The 22,739-nt window shown below is 42.2% G+C and overlaps 2 protein-coding genes across 2 annotated transcripts; one reads left to right on the top strand and one right to left on the bottom strand.

Moving 5' to 3' along the window:
* Window positions 1-3,563: 3,563 nt before the first annotated feature.
* LOC310943555 (ATP-dependent RNA helicase DDX39A) lies at window positions 3,564-6,448 on the top strand (the record flags this gene model as incomplete). The annotated part of the gene is made up of 9 exons (XM_083909156.1): window positions 3,564-3,771; window positions 3,861-3,988; window positions 4,067-4,343; window positions 4,446-4,564; window positions 4,914-5,045; window positions 5,253-5,362; window positions 5,807-5,951; window positions 6,089-6,236; window positions 6,332-6,448. 9 exons carry the CDS (start codon window positions 3,564-3,566, stop codon window positions 6,346-6,348), a joined length of 1,284 nt encoding a protein of 427 aa, XP_083765282.1. The 3' UTR covers window positions 6,349-6,448.
* LOC310943556 (CCN family member 1-like) lies at window positions 6,416-13,738 on the bottom strand. Its single transcript, XM_083909157.1, has 6 exons — window positions 13,551-13,738; window positions 11,897-12,110; window positions 10,938-11,185; window positions 9,879-10,023; window positions 9,601-9,782; window positions 6,416-7,944 (listed from the first exon to the last, which is right to left on the bottom strand). Exons 1-6 carry the CDS (start codon window positions 13,599-13,601, stop codon window positions 7,636-7,638), a joined length of 1,149 nt encoding a protein of 382 aa, XP_083765283.1. The 5' UTR covers window positions 13,602-13,738; the 3' UTR covers window positions 6,416-7,635.
* Between the last annotated feature and the right edge of the window lie 9,001 nt (window positions 13,739-22,739).

The raw sequence follows: 22,739 nt of genomic DNA, 5'->3' as shown, positions 1-22,739 counted from the left end.
AATGCATTCCCGAGCATGTTACCTTAACGATCACAATCAAGTGCCTAACCCTAACCCAACACAAACCCTAAAACCAAGACCTTATGGTTAGGGTTAACCCTAACACAAAGACTAGGACTCCAAGTCCAACTCCAGTCTGACTAAGTGTATACACGCAGGAGCAATCGGACTATGAATCACATTATCCAGGTGTGCTATTCCGACCAAGACTAGCTCGATTTCAGTCGGACTAACGTGTTGACATGACGTTGACATAATGCAAGTGCTTAACCCTAACCCTAAAACCAAGCCATGAGCCCCAAAAGGCCCTTTTAGATGTCCTCACTTCCTTGTTTTTTTTTTTTTTTAGATTTCTTGCGATTTTCGTCATCCTAACAAACAAACACACACAGCCACCCATCAACAGCTACAGTGTCAACGACGGGACGATGACTGCTGTAATGTCTGACCCCTGTTCTCGTACCTGAACAAAAGGAATAAATAATAATAATCCTGACTTGACAGGTCACTACGGTGCTCAGTCAGACCCGGCCTGAGGAGGATGCCTCAACAACAGGCCTCCTTCCATGCTCTGCAGTCGACTCATGGCTCAACATCTGTGGACAAAATGACACACCATCCCCCCCCCCAACCTCTTCCCTTCGTCCGTCCGTTTCTTCCTTTAAAGGTTATATTATTTGACATAACATGTCATTAGAACACGGTTGTGTAACAAAATGATAAACGGGAGGAGGAGGCTAAGGAAACATGGCAATTATCATCATCATCAGCATCATCTTCATCTTCTCCAGCAGCAGCAGCAGCATCATTGCTGTTTCATAGCAGTAAATACAGTCTCCAGGCGGATGTGTTGACCGTGTCTCCGCTGGAATTTCACTCACTTAAATCGGGCTTTAACGAGCAGGAGAGGCCTGTTTATTTTTGAATTGTTATGAAGTAATAAGGTCGCAGACAGCGGCGTTCATATTACATTTAAAAACAAAACACAAACACCGCACATCCACAAATGGAAAAGGGAAAAAGACTTACTTGTTATTCCTTTTACATAATCGTCCCGGTTTTGCTAGTCGTAAATCAGTCAAAAGCGTGTGTGTGTGTGTGTGTGTGTGTGTTAGCGGCTAATTAAAATCTCCACAGACCGAGCACAAACACACACACACACACGGAGGCAGTGCCATCCTCCTGCCGCTGTTCAAACGGGAGGCAGCGCCGCAACAACCACCGCCGCTCCCCCGGAGCCCCTGCCCGTGGAGGCTCGAGAGAGAGACACTTAAAGGCGGACGAGTTTCCCGCATATGTCCGCTAAAACCACCATGACAGCCGCGCCACGGAGCCTCTGCGCTTCAACAGGGGTCGAGAACAGCAGCAGCGGCGGCATCAGTCGGCAGCAGGAGAAGGAGGAGATGACACGGAATGGCTGTCGTTTCTGTGCCGAGGCTGCTGCTGAGCACGAGGTGGGGCGAGCCAATCACGTCGCAGCACCAACCGTGATTGACATGGCGCCGACCAATGGCTCGCCAGAACGCCGGCAGCACCGCCCCGCCCCCCCTGTGGAAGGACAACAAGCAGAGCCAATGAGCGTAGAGCTTTATTCTGCGTGGGGGCGGAGCCCGCAGGTGTGACGGATTTATCCGAGTGTGACAAACAAATGATTAACTGTGTGAGTAGTTTCAGTCCATCTGTGACTGATTATAGCAAGTTAATCAAGGGCAGTATTTTTAATAGAAAGGAGGACAATAAGGTAAAAGAAAGAAAAAGATAAGGAAGGGAAGAAAGGAAGAAAACATAAGGAAGAAGGGTAACCTCTTTACTCTCAGGAAACGTGTTAGTGCAAGTGTGGAAGCACAAACAAACAGACACACAAACAGAGCCACTAAAAACAATAATTCACTGTGAAATGTTTATGAAGTAAAAAAAAGATGTGTCCAAAATTTGAAAAAAAAAAAAAAAAAAGAGTCATACCGCGGAATGTCGTCCAAAATTAGTCGGAAATATTTTTTTGCGCAAAATTTGAAAAAAAAAAAAAGTCATATCGCGGAATGTCGTCCAAAATTAGTCAGAAATATTTTTGCGCAAAATTTGAAAAAAAAAAAAATCATACCGGGGAATGTCTTCCAAAATTTGACAGAAAAGGCAATAAGAAAATTTGTGTCCAAAATTTGGGGAAAAAATCATGCATTGTATGACTTTTTTTTTTTGAGAAGTTGAAGTTTGTGGGATAAAATTATGTATTCTACTATTCTAATTTGAACGCATGTCAAATTTGTCAAAAAATAGTCCAAAAAATGTTTTGTCCAAATTTTTTTTTAAAAAGTCACACTAGCTGTCTGACCATAACATTGCCACTGGTTACAATGAGTTAACATGTTTTGAAAATAACTGCAGAAAACAAGCTCACAAACTTGTCTGTTACTCCGTCATCTTCTTCTTCTTCCTATTCTTTGTTCCTATTCTATTCTTAGGTTAGTGGAATACCGCCACCTAACTGTATATGTAAATCTTATTCGCGTATTGTATTTTGGACTGCGTGTGCTTGCCGTACACGCATGGTCGTACACGCCCAGGCATGAGACGCTCCTCGCCTTCACATCGCACGCGGACATCAGTGGGACATAAAAACATCACAGGAAGGTAACGTGTCTGCGTGTTCGTGTCGTTCATGCCAAGCTCGTCAACACAACCGTAACTGTTAATGATAATAATAATAATAATAATAACAACAAAGAATGATAATAATAGTGAAGAATTGCCTTTTTAAAGAAAGACTTTGTCGCAGGAGCCCAAGTTGCGACTTCGTCATTTGCTTGCGGCAGTCAAGTCAACCCGCTAGCCTCGACAACATTAGCTTCGTTTTGAAAGCTAACGGTGTGTCCGTTTAGTAGCGGTAAACAACTACTGTCGTTTTTTTCTGACTACATTTCACGTATGTAGGGGTGCGGTGTTATTGGAGTCACTGTACCATTCATTTGCTAGCGGCTAACTTGCTAGCTAGCCGCTGTGAATGAAAGAAACGGACGAAGGAGAAGAGCGTGTGTCGACGAGTACAACTACTTTTGGTGTATTCAAACGACTCCCACGTATTCCGTTGTTTAACCAAGCTTAATCGTCATATTTAGTAATGAATTCATTTTTATTACAAGCCTGATATGATAAGAAAGCTTCCGCCTTCTAACATTCCCATATTATTATTGGAACTTGAGACAGTCAATCCTACTAATTTCGTTCAGTAAATACTGGATTCTAACTCATTTCGTATAATAGCTTCTTAACGGATATTATATGAGCAAGGAACAAAAATAAGTATATATAGTCCATATATATGTATGACTTTATTGACTCCAACTGGGAATTATTTTAGGTTGGACTTATTGCCAATATGCGGTATATCGATTCCAGTGAATAAACAAAACAATTGGAAAAAATGCCACAGTTTAACGGGAAGTAAGAAAGGAAATAGCAAAAACGCAGCTGAATAATTAAAAGAATCCAAAATGACCTAAGGAATAATCAGATTTTTGAAGAAGGTTATGAGACCCAACCAGATTCCCCTGTCGTCTGTAGAGATGGCTGAGAACGATGTTGACAATGAGCTTCTGGACTACGAGGAGGACGACGAGCCCCAGGGAGCACCTGAGAGTGGGACCCCAGCAAATAAGAAGGACGTGAAAGGCTCCTACGTGTCCATCCACAGCTCCGGCTTCAGAGACTTTCTCCTCAAACCAGAGCTGCTTCGAGCCATCGTCGACTGTGGTTTCGAGCATCCCTCTGAAGGTAGCGCGTGGTTTTCGGTTATTATAAATACACAGTAATTTAGAACTGTTTTTCTGCTCACTAACGATTAACATTTGTTTTATTTACAGTTCAACATGAGTGTATACCTCAAGCCATTTTGGGAATGGACATCCTGTGTCAGGCCAAGTCTGGTATGGGGAAGACGGCAGTGTTTGTCCTGGCCACCCTGCAGCAGATAGAACCTGTGGAGGGTCAGGTGAGTTGGCTCTTTCTTACCGATTTGTAAAGATAGACGATAGATGTTAAGTTTTGTAAATTCTTCCCTGCGTGTCAGGTGTCTGTCCTCGTGATGTGCCATACACGAGAGCTGGCCTTCCAGATCAGCAAGGAGTACGAGCGCTTCTCGAAGTACATGCCCGCGCTCAAGGTGTCCGTGTTCTTCGGCGGCCTGGCCATTAAAAACGACGAGGACGTCCTGAAGAAGAACTGTCCTCACATCGTCGTGGGAACGCCAGGCCGGACGCTAGCCCTCATCCGCAACAAGACGCTCAGCGTGAAGAACATAAAACACTTTGTGCTCGACGAGTGCGATAAGATGCTGGAGCAGCTGGGTGAGTAAAAATGTCGCGTCAGTAAAAGGATTTTTATCAAAAAAACAGGCTTGCGTGTGAAAGTGAAAACGAAGACGCGTACCTCGTTGTTTGTTGCCGCAGATATGAGGCGCGACGTCCAGGAAATTTTCAGGCTGACGCCTCATGAGAAGCAAGTTATGATGTTCAGCGCAACGCTCAGCAAGGAGATTCGCCCCGTCTGCCGCAAATTCATGCAGGACGTGAGTTCCAAACGAGTGACAGAAGTTGGGGATTGCTATAGTGTAGTACTTACTTCAAGTGTTTGCATTGAACCCCCTCGTAGCTTTGCCCACTTGTGGCTGTCGGTGTCATAAGTGTCCATATCAGAGGGGGAGAGCGAGCCTCCTCGGCAGATTTGGCTTGGTCAGGACAGACACGCCTCTTCCTGGCTCTGCTGTAGTTGAGGAGAACATGACACAAAAAAATAAAAAGACAAAGCAAATCAACAATAGGACTCCTTAAGTGGTTAACTTACGTGTTCTACGCGATATCCTAAAATTGAGAGCAAGGCACCAACGATGCTTCTTTATTCTCCCTCTTGCCGTATAGCCAATGGAAGTTTTTGTGGACGACGAGACCAAGCTGACACTTCACGGCTTACAGCAGTATTACTGCAAGCTGAGAGACAGCGAGAAGAACCGAAAGCTGTTTGACCTACTTGATGTGCTCGAGTTCAACCAGGTACAGTTTGCAATCACGTCACACAACGACTCGCAATCAACACACATACTTCCCCTTCTGTTCTCACTCTCACAGTCGTATAACATTTGCGCAGTACTTAATCGCTGATTTAGATTACGTTCAACCCTTGTCCTTAAAGTAAAACGAATATTTCTCTTTCATGACTAAACCATTCCCAATTAAACAACAACCCTCTGGTCTCGTTAGGTGGTGATCTTTGTAAAGTCTGTGCATCGCTGTGTGGCTCTGTCGCAGCTGCTGGTGGAGCAGAATTTCCCCGCCATCGCCATCCACAGGGGAATGTCACAGGAGGCGAGGTAGATGATCATTTTCGTTACAGCATTGGTTCTCAAAGTGCGGCCCGGGGGCCAATGGCGGACCGCAGAAACATTTCTGGCGGCCCGCAATGAATTACAGTTGATAGTTTTAATCCAGGAGCTACTAAGCTTGTTAAATGTTTATTGGACATTACTGGATACAGACCAATAAGTGTAAACTGTAGAACTGCAATCTGGTAACTACAATTATTACAAATGGGATTTCTTTCTGTTTTTTTTCCCTTGGCCGCTCTCAGTCCAACATTGGGTTCCTAAATTGGCCCTCAGGTATCAAAACTTTGAGAACCCCTGCTTTACAGCTTGAAATCGAAAAAACGCGATGTAGCAAACGGCACATTTCTGTACTTGGATCAGAATCAACAGTGTCTTGGGTCTCACCCTTACTTATTCTCTTTCCTTGTTGTGGTTCATTCCTCCTCCAAGGTTATCCCGGTATCAGCAGTTTAAAGACTTCCAGCGAAGGATCTTGGTCGCAACGAACCTGTTTGGCCGAGGCATGGACATCGAGCGAGTCAACATCGTCTTTAACTATGACATGCCTGAGGACTCGGACACGTACCTACACAGGGTCAGTCCAACTCTTATCTAAACTCGATAATCTAAAATCACATTTTGTTTGTATGCCTCCCTATAGTCATCTGACCGACGCCACAATCTCCACCTGTGGAATCGAGGATTTAATTTCCGTTTTTCCTTCTACCTCAGGTGGCTCGTGCCGGCAGGTTTGGGACCAAAGGTCTGGCCATCACATTTGTGTCAGATGAGACTGACGCTAAGACCCTGAATGAGGTCCAAGACCGATTTGAGGTCAACGTTGCAGAGCTACCGGAGGAGATTGACATTTCCTCTTACAGTAAGTTTCTGTCGCTTACAGCCGTCTTACACTTGGCCAGATGACGACGACTACTTTAAACCAAATGTATTGGATCTTTTCCTTTTTCTCTGCAGTCGAACAGTCCAGATGAGTCTGACCGACGAAGAATAGAGACAAAAAAATGAAGCTCAACATTTTATTTCAAAGTTCCACTCCCTCTGTATTTGTTTCCAAGGATAAAACATTTTTTTTTTTTAACATTTTTGCAGGCGCTTGTTCTCGTTTTAGTTATTTTTTTATACCTCATGTGATGCTGTTAAAATTAATTTTGCACATGTTAATTATGTCAGATGTTGCATTAAACTGACACAAATTGCATCCGAAATGACATACTTTGTATCTTTAGACTGAATGTAATTCTTTTTCACCACTAGAGGGGGCTCTTGGTTTGAAAATGGAATCATATCTTATGATTGTGAACTGGCTGCCTGGTTGTATTATTTAAAAACAGCAAGAAGACCCTAACTTAGCTAATTTTGTGTAAGGGTAGTTTATATTAAAAGTGTTCTCCAACAAAAGGAATATGTGAAGGGTTAAAGTGAGCTCAGCTGCCACTGGACTGAGAAAAACCTGGGACAGCTACACGTGTGTGACTGTTATAAAAACATGGATCACAATAATACAGAAGGTAGCATGATCACAAAGAACCCCAAAACATTTGGGTAAGACTTCTAAGCTGCATTAAAAGCACATACTAAAAAAAAAAAACAGATGTTTTGGAGAATTGTGTTACTGGTCCAATCTCTGCTGCTGACACGTCCTATTTAATTGTTCATTACAGGGTAACTTGTACTTAAAACTTGAACTGTTGCATTGTATGTTAATATCTGTAACATGCCGATTCTGAATTAAAATAAGAGTTATTTAATAAGGGGGCTTTGTCCACATTATGCGTCATTCTTTCTACATGCTTGTCCTTGAGAAGTCGCTGCTATCATCTCAGCGTGTGAGCGTATTAATCCTTGGTCCTTGTGCGCTGCTCTCCCAAGTCGTATTTCGTGTGGTAATGTTTCTCTTCTCAGATTAATCTGAGCGTTTCCATAAAAAAAAAACAAAAAAAACTCCAACACCTGAACCAGTTCTCGCTCCAGTGAGGAGGTCCAGGTGTGCTTCAGGGCTCTAGTTCAGGTCCCACGTCTGTTAGAACAGGACCGCTCTGGTCACACGTTTTATATTAAAGGTTGCCTTCATGCTTCATATGAAGCGGCACTTCCACATGCAGTCTTTGTATTCAGGCAGGTGCCTGTGGTCTTCACTCACTTGGAGCCAGATTTAAAAAAATAAAAATAAAAATGACTCCTCGTCTTGAAGCATCTTCCTTCATCAAGAAAGTTGACCTGATCACATTCTAATCAAATTACATAAGCGGGCCTCAGGACTACAAGTCGATGAACTTGTGTGTGTCTCCGTACATCCAGTGCTGTGGAGGGAGGGCCACTTCATTGAGGTGGCCACAGTCCTTGCTGCATTTACAGGACAGGATAAACATGGCCGACTTTTGAAAGCGATCCCCGTCTGGGCAGACAAAGGTCACGGGTGCGGTGCGCGTGTGGCGTGGCGAGCAGCATCGTCCGTTCGCGCACGCGCCGCAGTAGCTGGGCCGGTAGAGGCGGACGCTCGCACATTCGCCGTAGGAAAGTCGGACGGGCTCGGGCGCTTTCTGGGTGAGGGAACACTTCTTTCCTCTCTGTGGATGGACAATAAAGTCAAAGAGATGAGTTCCATGGAGTCAATTATGGTGATTGTTGTTAGTCACGTGTGTCAAACTCAAGGCCCGGGGGCCAGATGTGGCCCGCCACGTCATTTTATGTGGCCCAGAAGTGATTAATTGGTCTTAAAAATCTGTGTTAAAATAGGTCTATGCTGCTTTAAGGAGTCCGTTGACCATAAACTACATTTCCCACAATGCATGGACGATTGTGTTAGCCGCAAAGGGACGGCACCGCCACTAGATCGCAGTGTATCATTGTATAAGCATCATGGAACGAATTTTCATACATTTTTTTTGTTTGTAAATGCTTAGTTTTTAGTGTTTTTGCCAGGTGCAAGATGCAAAAAACCCAACAAAAGATGCCATTTTAAAACATCAACAACCACCCCTGAATCAAATATAACAGGCTACAAGAACTTAACCTGAAGTGCAAAATGTGCATCATAGTACTGAATGCAGCGAATGTGTCAGGTAAAAATCAAACAAAGACACACATGAGCATAATATAAATAATAATAAATAACCCTCATAAAAGACATCAAATGTTTGCAAAATTAAAAAACCCAATAAACCAGTCCTTTAACAGCAGATTTAAGCAGCACTGCACTCAATCTCATCAGTTTCGCATTAAAACTTGTGCCAAAACGTTTGCTTTAGAGGGGGATTATTTTCAGATTTGAATGATTAATTTTAAGATTACATTTTAATTAAACATTTTAGCGTCTCTGTTAAACACGGCGACACCCGCCTTGGCACAAGTAAGTAAGGCAGGGATAAGACCTCTGTGTGTCCTGTGTCCAACGTGGAGGATTAATATAGACACATCACTTCCCTGGACTCGGACTACACAGATGGGGCCAAGCTATGGACAGTTGCTTGGCAGGAATGCCGGGGGGTGGGTGGGGAGGGGGGCTATATTTAAAAAGGCGCCTGCCTGCCACCTCAACAACACCGCTGAGTAAATCAGCCACTGCCCAGTTCCCACTGGATGTGGCGCTTCCAGGAAGCACCGCAAAAGATAATCTCTGTTCTTAAGATTGGGATTAAAGGTGGCGGTCGCAGTGAGAGCAAATTTACTGGAGGGTAGAACAAAAAATGTTTTATGAAGAAAGAAAAAAGAGAAAAGGAGCTGCGGTTTGTGATGATGAATGCAAAAAAGACCGCAAACGAGGTGTGACGCGATGTGTCAATATCAAACGACTTGTTGAGTCGACTTTGACTTTATTGACAGATAAGTCTATCTTAGATGTCGTTAATACCCTAATACCAGGGTATGTGATCCAATCTTGATCTAATTTCACTTTATCACTGTGTGAAGAAAGAAAGAAAAGTCTGCTCGGCCTTCTTACACCACTGTATTTTAACGTTGGAGATAATAGCGTGACTTTGAGAGCCCAATATTTTCCTCACTTGTTACTCGGTATAAAAAACGTTTGAGAACCACTGCTGTAAAGCACAGATGTGCTGTTTTCAGCCTCTGTAAGCAAAGAAGGAAGTAGGGCAAAAGTAAGTTCAGGTAGTTCCCCTGCATTGTCAGAGGAGAAGATAAAGGGTGAAAAACTTCCTCATTGATACGCGTTATCACAAGTATCCAGGTTTTACTGTCTGATAGAAAGCTCGTCTCTACTTCACCTTGGCTTTAGCGGCCAGGCCTTGGCACGGCCTGACGGTGCAGATCCTCGTCTCTCTCTCCAGCTTACAGCGAGGGTTCTTGTTGGTGATTCGAGACGAAACGCCCGTGCCGCAGCTGCGAGAGCACGGGGACCAGTTTGTGGTCTGCGCTTGACACTTCTTTTCCTTCACATGGTTCCACGCTGAGGTGTGGAACAAGAAAGAGCAAGAAAAAAATAAATATATAGCAGTTGTTCACCTAGAATTCTAGAAAAACATCCTAGTCCTAAGTCCCTCACCGCGCACATGCTTGTAGCCGTGTTCACTCTCCCATCCTCTGGGCTGAACATCTGCGAGCTCGTTGGTTAGCAGCAACTTGCTTTCAGGTCGTCGTGGAGCTGGGTGGAGCTCGGCTCCGGGCAGGTGGTGTTTTAGCGGAGGAACCTGTGAGATAAGAGATAAGAGACGAGACGGCAGATGAACGTCCGTGACTGTCTTTGATGTTTATCCCCACAATGTTATGGCCATGACGTGACGGCCTGATTAGCACAGATTTTTCGTTTAAGGCAAGAGTGACCTCTCTCTACCATGCACCATCATCATCATCATCATCATCATAATAAACAGTATCTAATCTATGTAAACAAGTATAATCCCTCCCAAACATGACAGGTAGCAACTTGTCAAAGTATCAAAAACACATTATGAGAATGTGAATGACAATGTGAAGAATGCATATGTTGAAAATTAGAATTTCAGGAGATCGTTTTGTTAGAATATGTACATATGTACATATAAAGCAATATACTGGGATATTATAAGCAAGGTGATTTTATTTTAATTTATATTACTTTATTTAGTCAGGAAGGTCCCATTGAGATACAAGATCTCTTCTTCCAGGGAGTCCTGGTCAATAATAGTACAAATAGTTATATAGACAAAGTTATTTCAGATATAAAACTAACAACAGAATATAAAAGCTAACAGGAAGTAGTAAAAAAAATAAAGATCCTTAATCCGAAACCCTCATAAAGGAATCATGTTTCTTTAACGACGGTCCATAAAACACCTTTGAAGGTGTTTAAAGACATTGAAATCACCCCCAAAATAGTCTAAAAGTTAAAATAAAAATAACATTGTTACATGCAAAAGTTTTCTTTGTCAAGTAAGAGGAGGAGAAGGAAGAGGAGAGAGTCAAATCGTCAAGAATACTTCCATTGTGATACAGTATCACACCATAGATATAGTGCATTGATATTTTCTTACACCCGTAGTCATTTGACAGAAAAAATATGATAATAACTTTAAATAAAATGTTTTCTTAAAAGCCCAGATATGGTGCATCAAAAACAACGCACCTGATGCTTAGGTGGGAGGAGCCAGGTGCCCTGATGACAGTCCACGCTGAAGCAGCACTGCCCAGGTATCCTGACCAGCCGTGGATAAGGGCAGGACGGCGAAGCCGGCGGCAGCTTGTTGTGGCAGAGCGGCGCACAGCCGACCGCGCCGTCAATGCAGGTGCACTGGTGCTTACAGCCGGCGCGGAAGCTCTCGCCGTTCTGGTAGATGCCTCCGTTGTACTCGCACGATCGCCCCTCGGATTTAGCTGGAAAACATGGCGCACAATTGCCTAAGTAAGTGTGGTGAGAGGTACACGAAGGAGCGGAGATCAACAAGGATATTCTGAGCACAGTGGCCTGTAAGGTCAGTATTTTAGCGACAGGACACCCTTGACACGTTGCATCAGGCGCGTTAAGAACGCCACTTTGGTCCTAAACTGACTTCAAAATGACTTCCCATTCCACGGGAACACAGAAACAAACAGAGGAGCAAAGACAGTGAAAGGTCAATGGAGAAAAGGAGACAGGAAGTGTCAGACTCCTCGTCTCCTAAGCATGGAAGGACCAGCTATTCATAGTTTGCGGGGCATCACTGTCATAGTGCAGAAGTATATTTTTATCTCTGAAATCCCCTCTGAAGTCCATACTGTCATAAAACATGGACTGTGTGCGGGGCGCGATGGTTCTTGATCACTGATTTGTGACATCTTTGGTTTTACGGAGGTTTTGTTTGATTGAATAAGTCACAATAAATATTTCCCCTGCATGTTAATGCAATTGAACATAAAAAACAATGTGGAAAGGGGTAGCATTTCTGATGATGAAGTATAAATCATTAACAAATATAAGTATGTCTATGTCAGTAAATAATACTGCATACACCAAAGGAAGGATGCATTTTTGGAGAATATGGCTTCACGAATACAAGATTAACAACCTGTTGTTGAATGATATTTGTGGCTTCTTATTGAACTCACCTCGACAGATGCCCCACGTCATGGTTACGTCATTGCCATAATTACACTCCAGCCCTTTGTGGTGGTCACACGGCCTCGTGGAGCTGCAGTCCTGGTTCAGCTGTGCCGCGCACACCTTGCAGCAGCCGCATCCGTCCGGCACGGCGCTCACACCTGGAGGGCAGGCGAGGGGCCCCGCAGGGCACTCGCACACTGCTGGGCAGCCAGCGGTCACCTGGAGGGACGAGAGGACGAGAAGAGGACACGTTGAAATGCACCCATGGTAAATTGCCGCGGGAATAATACACAACTCCTTATATGGACATCCTGGGGGGTGTGGGTTTATAGGTCACATATTCAATAAAATGAGTTTTCTTCCGTCTTCTTATGCGTTTGTTAAGTTATGATTTGTTTTATATGGCATTTTTAGAAGTGATATAAAGCAGCAATAACTGTGCAGAAGTCACAAAATAAACACTTTTTGCTCAGGTGTGTTTATATAGTTGCCTATAAGTTATGCAGAAAAACAAAGGATATAAAACACATTCTTATAGCCTCTGTATATATTGTACATGCTCTGTGTTCTAAGGGTTAAATACAACGCAGACATGAGGACAAACACAAAACCGAAAACAATAAAAAGGCAGTAAAACAATAAAAAACAGTAAAAGGCGACATCTCAAACCGAGTTAAAAGCCAAAGCGTTTTAAGAGAGGACTTTAAACAGGAAGTGAGTCGGCCTGCCTGATGTCTTCGTCTTAGGGACGACTAACAGTGTGGCAAGACCTTTTAAAAACAAGTTTTTAACCAACTGTAGAGCAAGTGACGTCTGGCTAAGCCCAACATAAGAGCACATTTAATGCAAGTCGTGATAAAAGCATGGAATAAAATCTCAAAGTGATGAAAAAAAAAGCCTTGGACTTGACCGCTGAGTTAATCTGTGCATCAAGTGTAAGATCACCTTCCAGTCTCACACCTCAACAGGTTTGTTGCCGTAGGTGTCAAGTATTGAAGGAAAGAACCCAGATCAACGGTGCAACGGCAAAAAAAACCCCTCTCGCAGAACGTCTGCGAGGTTACCATGGAGCTCCGGCCACAAAGAAGAGGTGTCGAGTGCAACACTTTCAGTTTTCCATCCAACATAAAAAGTCTGTGATACAGCGATTTATCATAAGTCCAGGTCTCTCTCCAGTAAGTCAAGTTCACACGTGAGCCGAGTGTTTACACAGACGGAGCTTTGCACCCAGACTCGTGCTGCCTCACCATTTCAATCAAACTGCACCAGAGCCAACTTGTTCCAGTCTATAAGAATCAACATGTCATTCGGTCTGAATACATAGACATGAGTCGACATGCTCATTACTAATCAGGGCTTCTACAGACAGGTGAACAACAGACACATAACCCCACCTGAACTGCACTCACCAAATATTATATTTTTATAAATTCATACAGCAGTGACCTTTAATGTGAGGGAAATGTCTGCAAAAGCAGCAGGGGTTTGTTCAACCTAATAAAGATACAATACAAACGCAGAAGCCGTGATAAAGTCTTCATTATCTGTATTGAATGTTTTTATTTCATCTATTTATTGTACTGTATTGTGTTTTAACTGACGCATGAAGCCAAAGACACAATAAAAGGATGACTATAATTATCATGATTACACTCTTACCTGTGTGATGACGGCTATTGTCAGTACAGTCAAGCAGATCACCGATGCCATTATTTATAATCCAGTGAAAGATTTCAGAACGATAAAAAAAAAAAAAATAGAGAATAATAATTTGAAGCAACACTCCACTGAATGCCTGTTTGTCTAAAGTAGTTTCACGTCGAGTTACTTTCTCCAGTCGAGTTGGACCTTGGTCCTTGGATTTCTACCAGAAAAATACTGCCCAAACTATCATTTATACCAGAAGCAGAGGGAGGGGCCAAATAGCCATGGCCACGCCCCCTCCAACCTCCCAGAGAAACCTGTCCCGTCATTGGGTCATGAGTGGGAGCGCTGACTAATCTTCACAGCACAGTTTTATGAGGGCGGGGTGAGGAGGAGGAACAGAGTTAAAGTGTAGTGGGAGTACCAGAGGTAACGGCTGGAAGGTAAAACAAGTGCACCTCTTCTACCGCTCAACACTAACCCTAATTTAGATTATTTGAAACTCGTTCTTAAAGCTGCAGTGCGTAACTTTTGGTGGTTTGTTGTTGTTGTTGTTTAGACTTTTTGGGAGGAGGAGCCTGACCGAGTGAGTCAGAATATTATAAACGTGTCTTTTAACTGTTTAAAACACTGGTGGTAGTGAATAATTAACACCCCGCAGTGATGCAATTCATTTAAAACAAGGGAAATACTAAATGTAGACACGCACACAGGGTAATTCCTGGGAACAAGGCATTGTTAAGAGTCAAAACACAAATTGCCTTATGGCACAGGGGAAATAAAATAGATTGCAGTAAAATAATACATCTATATAAGAGATAACAAAGATAATCAATAACACGATTTTTCTACTTTGTTCCTTTGCAACAATTTATTTGTGAACAGTGGATTTAGCTTTTCCTGTGTGGTATGTAGATTGTTTAAGCAATTTAACCATTGGACCCCCGTTTCCACTGCTTCTACTATATTATACATACATTATTATTATTGTCTATGTGAATAACCATACATCTAGCTAACAAGTAACAGCCCAAACATGTCTACCTGGGAGTGGTTTATCACGGTGCTAGTTTGCTTATTGGTGAGTGTTTTTCGGAATCAATGCAGCCATTCATAAAAATCGCAGGGCCTCTCTGTATTTATTTTTTGGGTTAAAAATTTAAATGCAACAGCCTCTTTCAAGTCACACTTAGGCACATTCCTGCTTTTGAGGTGGCTACTCTCCTAACTCCAAGTAAATATATTCAGCTGGACCAGGCGGCGGCGTTTCCACCTCTGAGGTTGGAAAAAAAGAAAGTGTGGGGGGATTCCCTCTGTTTTTCTAGACCATAGTTACCAGGACAGAAAATGAAGGTGGGATTATGAAAATAGACAGAGACGAAGGAAACGCATATCCTAGACTTTAACACCTGACTTTAAACCTAACCTTCAAGTTCGGTGTTGATTTTCTCTTCGACTCGACTTCATGCGTCCTGCTGCTTTCAGACTATTATTTTTAGTCCCATGGTGCTGACATGGGAATGATGAGGATATGATTACTTGGAAATAATGGTTGAGCTGAGGGTGAAAACAGGATTATTGTTTTAAGGGCAGCTCACACGAGGGCCGGCCTCCTCCACCTCTTCCTCCTCAACCACAGGTTTATGGTTTTTAGCCACACCTGCCCCAGCACAGAGACCTCCTTTGATGAAAGAAATGTGATATGCTGAGGTTTGGAAGTTAGGTTCCTGCGTCGAATGTTTGTACTTGCAAAGTTCTAGCTCAGACTTTAAAAGGGCCAAAACCCTCGCACGGTTTCTCTGGGAAATCTCTGTGAATTATTTAAACCTACCTCTCATTCAAGAGGTCGTCGTTGAGACCGCCACCATGTTCAATATCAGGATCGCAAGGTTGACACGTCTACGGTGATCCTGAAGTGCAAACATTTTAGTTACATATCAGCACAACACAACAGCATATCGGCTGCTTTTTCCCCATTACCGTGTTAAAACATATACAGAAATCAAATTATTTGGTGATTTTTCACCGTCAACATCCAGCCCTGTTGTTCAGCTACCTGTCTGACTCACGTTTCACTGAAAAAACACATCAGAGGTTGTGGGCTGGAGTCTTGATGACTCAATTTAAAAAAAGAAAACCACCTCAGGAAGCTGTCAGTCATGGCTCTAATGGTGTGACCTAGAGACAAAGTCATGGCCCATCTATTTTAATCCACCGGTGGTCACGGTACACAGAGAGTTCTGGAAGTCCTGCGACTGCCTCCGTTTTCTCAAACGATGCTAAAACCAAAAGAGGAAGCACCACAGGAGCCACAGCCTGAGATGTAAAACTAAACTAGTGTAGTGTTTAGTTTAGGCATATCATGGTAGGCTGAGTCACAAACTGCCCAGCAACGGCATGCCAATCTGCGGCCAGATTTTCTCACACGCAGAGAAGGAGTCGACTCAATTTTACTTTGTTCTCCGTCACGTGAAGGAGAACCAGCTCATTAAATCATGACTGATGTACAAGTTGAGCAATAAAGTTGCTCAAATATTGATTCTGTTGGGTCATGCAAAGAGCTTGCGATATTTTGCATGGTTTCCCAGAAGTTCAGAGGTCAGGTTACTGACCCCCAAGGATGTCAAACTCAATGATTTGTCTTGTATACTGAAGAATTTGTGTAAATTATTTTCAGGCGTCTGCTTTGCCAGTTGTCGAATGACACCAAACTACCCAAATACATGAAGATGCAGTCAATCGGGATACGGCTAACTTCGGCAGATATAACAGCAGCAGTGGGTGTTGGAGGGCTGAAAAAGTGCCCACTTTGGGCAAGCCATAAAGTCCATAATCTAATCTAATCTAATCTAATCAGGAACCAGCTATAATCTCATCAAAGCAATTGCCAGTTGAGAAATAACTACCTCGTCTAGCGCCTGGTAATCAAATACATTACTATACTTTTTAAAGCACTTTGACAAGCTACAGTAAACAACAGATGCATGTACCACACAAGTCAAAGAGTCAAGAGTCAAATCAAAGCCATTTAAAAATAAGGCACCACAAATTCCTGCATAAATCACAGAAGCTGTGAAACTAATCAGCTTTAAATCACCCACTTTGTTGAAACCTCTTGACAGGACAAGACAGCCAGAATGACATATGCCAAGACATGATATTTTAAATGTGTTATTTAGTGGAGTGGTACAAAGTATGGACAACAATGAGCCATGGCTAATATTGAGCAAAAGCTAATAACATTGAGCCGACAATGAAGCACAGCTTGAGCCAAAGCTGAAACTGAGAAAATAAGCTTCTTAAGTATGAGGCAGTATTGGGATAACAGCATGGCTAACACTGAGCTCACGCTATATTTTAGCTAACAATTAAGCTAACATTAAGCCAAAATTGTGTCGGCAATAAGGCACAGCTTAGCTAACACTGAGCTAAGGCTAATTTTGAGCATTAACATCATTTATTGATATTATTATGACACATTCAGCAAAGAGAGTCGCCGTTAATGTAACTTGACAAAAGTTACTCACCATTGTGGACGAGTCAACAACCTGGACCAGGTGGAACACGCCATCGCGTCCTGAACGCAGCCGTTCTGCGTCTGACGTCACGGAGGAGTTTTTGTTTTCATTTTGTAAAGTTCCCTCCTCCAGGAAGAGTTTCTGTACTCGAACAGCGTTACCTTTTACGCGTCCTTTTTTTTTCCCGTTTTCCGGCTGTGTTTATGCGGCTTCTCTTCGATGAGTGGATGAGTGACACTGACCTGACGTCGTTAGCTGGAGGGCGAGGAGGGGACGGAGGGGGGCGGAAGAGGGGCGGAAGCCGCAGTCATCAGCTGATTGAAATCACCTGCGTGAAGATGATCACGTGTGTTGTACGTCATCAATCAATCAGTTTCCGGTTTCCTATGCTATAACCACAACATATTCACATATTCATTTCCCTCCTTTACCTCCATGTTTTCAGTCATGTTTATATCTGTATATAAAATACATCACAAATACCATTATACTTGAATTACTGAAAAGAGAAAAACACATTCTATTTGCTTTTATTTTGATTCTGATGAATATCCTGTTTCTTTAAAAAAAAAAAAAAAAAAATCTTTATATTTGATTTCCTTTTCATATTTTTTAAAAGTTGAAAACTTTAAAATGACTTTAAATTGTGTACGTCTTAAAAGATTCTACCCATGTATTGTTGACCTCTGGCTTTTCTTTTGAAATCCCACGGGCTCTGTGTTAGTGTGGACAACCAAAACAGGGTCTTTTATTCTGAAAATTGCTGTTTTAGTGTACAGCAGAGGTGGAAAAAGTACTCAAATATTGTACTCAAGTAAAAGTACCAATACTTTGATGAAATATTACTCACTTAGAAGTAAAAGTAGTCATCTGAAAATGTACTCAAGTAGAAGTAAAGAGTAGTTAATTTGAAATGTACTTTAAGTAAAAGTTAATACTTGAGTCAATACGTACTCAAGTAAAATACAAAATCCTGATTTTAAATTGTACTTAAAAAAATACAAAATACACAAAAAAAAAGTATTCAATACAGTAACTTGAGTAAATGTATTTCGTTACTTTCCACCTCTCACACACACACACACAAAAAAAATACAAGAAAATATCACAGTGTAAATGGGCTAGTGTGGGAAAACAGGAAAGAACAGTGACTAAAAGTAGGTAAGGGAGTGTGGATAAAGCGAAGAAAGAAGCAAAGGAACGTAGAAGTGCGGAAAGGAAGTGGCGACAGGTGTTTTGTGGTAAGAGAGTTTGTTTTTTCAAGGGGAGGAGTGAGTAAGTTCCCCCTCTGCCTGGTCTGGTGGACCCTGATGGGGCCTAATAGTCTGGCAGTATGGTATTTCACGCAGAAAACAGACCGCTGCCCATTTCAACCCACACCGCTTTAGGGTCGCACGAACCAAATTACACGATACTATCATCATATATTTAAAATACATAAATACATTTGGCCTGACTTAAAGAAATACACGTTATAATTTCAATATAATTATCCAAATAAATGGGAGACCTGTGGAGAAAAGATCATCTCCTGAGAGGAAGGAGATGAAGGGAAAGTGCAAGTGGTGGTGACAGGGTGATTAAAGTGGATTTTTCTTCTTTTTTTTTGCTGCTGCAGTGGAAAGAAGCTAAGCATAATATGGGATGTTTGAGTCTGAGATGATAGAAAGGTCTCTGGGATTTTGTTCCTTATTTGAACAATGGAACAAAAGTTTAAGTATACTGAGTCTTGAGATGATTAAAATCACAAAGTTTTGTAGTTAAGTTATAAAAGTCAGACTTAGGACCCAGCATTGTGATAGAGCCATCATTCTCTTCTTGAATCACAAATATCCTCTTTGGAGAAATGTCACCCCCTAGTGGAAGTTGTAGAACATAATAATGGATCACACACAACCCTGTCCCGAGAGAAAGAATATACAATAAGTGTAAACATGTTGGGGTTAAACACTGATCATATCTACACTCTGTAATCTTAAAGGTGCATTATGTAATAAATCTATATAATAATAAAAGCCATAAAATCCTCCTAATATGTCACATAGACTCAGGAATAATGTTCATATAACAAACTGAACTCACCAACAACAACAGTACAGACAAAATATTGGCATTAAAAAAAATATTTTGCACACTGCAAATCATGTTTTGGCATGTGGCGCCACCTACTGCCGTCTACCAATCATTGCAGTCAGTAGAGTCTCAGCTGCCGAGCGACCACGGGTTGCCAGTTACGTCAGAAAACCAAACCTAAAAGACCTCTGTGTTTTGAATTTGAACGTAGTAACCGTTTTTTGGCCACATTCTTACATATGGCGCCTTTAAATCACAATTTAGCGTCTTCAAAACATCATCATCACCTTTTTTTTAAAAGTTATTTTTTATTCCCACAAGATGGAGCCAAACACTGTAGCTTACAAAAATGGGTCAAGCCTTTGAGAATACTAACTGCTACAACCTCATTAAATATTTGCTTCATCTTTTCCAGCATCCCTGATTTTAATTTTAATCTGCCCTCTGCATCCACCCTATTATTTTTTTTTAATACTAATTTTAAATCCCTTGTGCCTCTCTCTTTCTTCTGCGACCTCTTTGAATCGGGGGTTTATTCGGAGCACGCTCTCGTGTCACCATCGCCCATGGTCTCCTGATTAGACGCTCACTCCAACCCCCAGCACTTACCGGGGCTCACAGCAGCCCACTGACAGGGAAGGAGAACAGGCTTTTTATTTGCAGGTAGAGTAGCACAGTAGCACAGTAGCACTGAGCCCGAGGACTTGTAAGCCTAAATATCCTGCTCATCTGGGATGTGGGGATTACCCTTTGACCACATGCTCAATCCTTCATTTCCCACAAGGGAGCGTTTCATTTGAAATACAGAGATTGTGAAGAAGGGATGTGAATACATTGGGTGGCTCACGATTCGATTCCGATTCTTAGGCTCACGATTGGATTCAAAATCGATTTCTCGATTCAAAAATTGATACAATGCATCGTGTGTTAAGGCAAATTATGGCATTAAAACAATACAGTTTGTATAAGATAATGTGATAATGTGATCACACAAAGGCAAACTAAAGATAACATTTATTCATTCAAAACAAATAAAAACTTACTTACTGTACAAAAAAATAACTTGCATAAATAAAAGCTTAGACTAGCTGCCCTTTTCTCCCAGAAGCTACAAAAATAAAGTGTACACAAATAACACAAACTGGTGTTTTGTGTGGTTTTTAAACATAGAAACTTAAAAAAAATAAAATAAAAATAAAAAGTTTAATTTTTTTTCAAAAATTGATTTTTGAAGTTTATGAATCGATTCAGAATCGATCCTTGTGTTCCTCGGGAAAAAGATGCACAATTGAGGATGGCGTCGTCCATCTTTAATTTACTTTAGTTATTTACAACGTCGATGTATTTTAAAGGCGTCATATGTAAGAATGTGGGCAAAAACTGTAACTACACTCAAATTCAAAATACAGAGGTGTTTTAGGTTTATGTTTTCTGCGTCATTGTAGCTCAGACGTAACTGGCAACCCGTGGTCGTGCTCGGCAGCTGAGACTCTACTGACTGCAATGCCTGATAGACGGCGGTAGGTGGCGCTACATGCCAAAACATGATTTGCAGTCTGCAAAAGAACTGAACTCACAGTACAACCAAAATATTTGCATTAAATTTTTTTTTTTGCAGACTGCAAATCATGTTTATTTGCTGTCAGTAGAGTCTCAGCTGCCGAGCAACCGCGGGTTGCCAGTTACGTCAGAAAACGAAACCTAAAAGACCTCGGTATTTTTAATTTGAACGTAGTAACCATTTTTGGCCACATTCTTACATATGGCGCCTTTAAGTTTGAGAACCACTGCTCTGATACAAGCACTTAAATTAAAATCTTTGTTCTTTGTTCATATACATATTCATTTTTATCCATTGTTTATGTGTGTGGGCATGTGAATGTATACAGTTCCCGTTTATTCTATTCTAATTGTTTTCAGCCCACTACAGGACATGAACAGGACAGGAAAAAGCTAATTTTCTTGACTTTGAAATCATTTTGCACGTAACTTTTTAGAGAAGCTGAATGGATTTTTCTTTCTCCTCAGTGCCCTCCTCACATTCGCACATCATTTTCCTTCACCAACACCATGGGGACGGACTACATAAACTGATGACACACACAACTGTCCCTCAGCAGCAGCAGCAGCAGCAGCAGACAACACAGATATCTCCTTTTCAACATTTACAGATAACCCTCTCTAGCCTCTCATCCTTGATTTCCCTCTCCTCTCCTTCCTTCCCTCTTCCCTCTGCTTCCTCCAGCGCTGATGGAATGAGAGTCTTATGAAGATAAATGGCCTCTCTCAGCTTCCTCGCCCGACTCCCATCTGCTTCCCTCACAGTTTGCGGTGGAGTATCTCCTTCTACTGAGCGCCTCACCTGACAGGTTCACAGCATCATTTCTCTGTCCACCTGGGGCAGTGAAAAAGGGCCCTTACAGATATTAAGATATTTCATGTATATTACGTTGCCACGATAACGACGCACGAGCTCGACCGGGTTTCAATTACAGAGCAAATGAGAAGGGAGAGTCTTAAAGGGACACTGTGTTGTATTTATGAGTTTATATAACCCAACCTTTTGTTGTAAATTTCAGCCTCTCCTCTAGATGGCACTATAAACTGCTTACTTCACCTTTAAGAGGCCTTTTGCTAACCTAGGTTACTCAATGCAACTGCTCAAACATGGGAAGAATGTACCGTTTTTGACTCATGAAAAGTCTGCTGCATTAGCTACCAACGCTAGCAGCGCTACAACTAGCACGGCGCTACTGCTAACATTTGCATGTCTTTTTTTGTTGCCCCGCCGAGTCGCGTAGATAACCGTGACATGTCGCGTTCTAGTTGAACGGGGTCAGCCGCTAACTCGGCGGGACGGGACCGTACCTATGTTCCCCGGGTCCTATGTTCCCCGCTTTGTATGTGAACGGGGAACATAGGACCCTTTCTATAACCCTAATCCTAACCCTACCCTTTTTCCAAAAAAGGGTCCTATGTTCCCCTGTCAAATACAAAGTGGACCTTTTTTGGGAAAAACGGGGAACATAGGACCCGGGGAACATAGGTACGACCCCCCCACGACCCCTATGTGGCTAGCGTTAGCCGTGTGGCTAGCGTTAGCCGTGTGGCTAACTTCCGCCCGGTTAGGTCACAGTTCACAACTGATTGTGTTAACACACAGACCAGAGTGTGTTGACCAGAGACAAAGGGCAGACAAAAAAGATGAAGCTTTCGTTGTGGAAGAGAGAGGTTTGTTGTTGCGCGCACACACAATTAGTATAGTCTTAGTTTTTCCTTCTTGTCCTTTAAGTCATGAACTAAAGAACCATGGAGGGAAAAATTAATAAACAGACTCGCAAAACAAAAAACACATGGGCAATAAGAAAGAGAGTATTTTTAGGTTTTAATTTTTGTCATAACAGTATAATATAAGTATTAAGTCCAAGAACTTGTTGAGAGGAGAGTTCTATACAACATTTTAAGCTTAAGAAACACAGAACCAAAGGTAAACGCACACAAAAACTATAATGTAATATCCAGGTGTTGACAGAGGAGAAGAGCTCTGCAGTGTCAGTAACTGCACGGGAGTTGATCCATCATATGAAGATACTACTGCACTGCTGGTCTACTG

Source organism: Microchirus variegatus (assembly GCF_963457635.1).
Source record: "Microchirus variegatus genome assembly, chromosome: 23".
Taxonomy (NCBI): domain Eukaryota; kingdom Metazoa; phylum Chordata; class Actinopteri; order Pleuronectiformes; family Soleidae; genus Microchirus; species Microchirus variegatus.
This window is presented reverse-complemented; position numbering and strand designations above follow the sequence as displayed.

Bases quoted from the DNA above. Each gene is read 5' to 3' on its own strand.
- LOC310943556 (XM_083909157.1), bottom strand. From the start codon at position 13,601: ATGGCATCGGTGATCTGCTTGACTGTACTGACAATAGCCGTCATCACA. The intron at 11,186-11,896 runs GTGAGTTCAATA...CATGTTTTCCAG, and splicing joins GACGTGGGGCATCTGTCGAG to CTAAATCCGAGGGGCGATCG. The intron at 9,783-9,878 runs GTGAGGGACTTA...TCCACACCTCAG, and splicing joins CGGCTACAAGCATGTGCGCG to CGTGGAACCATGTGAAGGAA.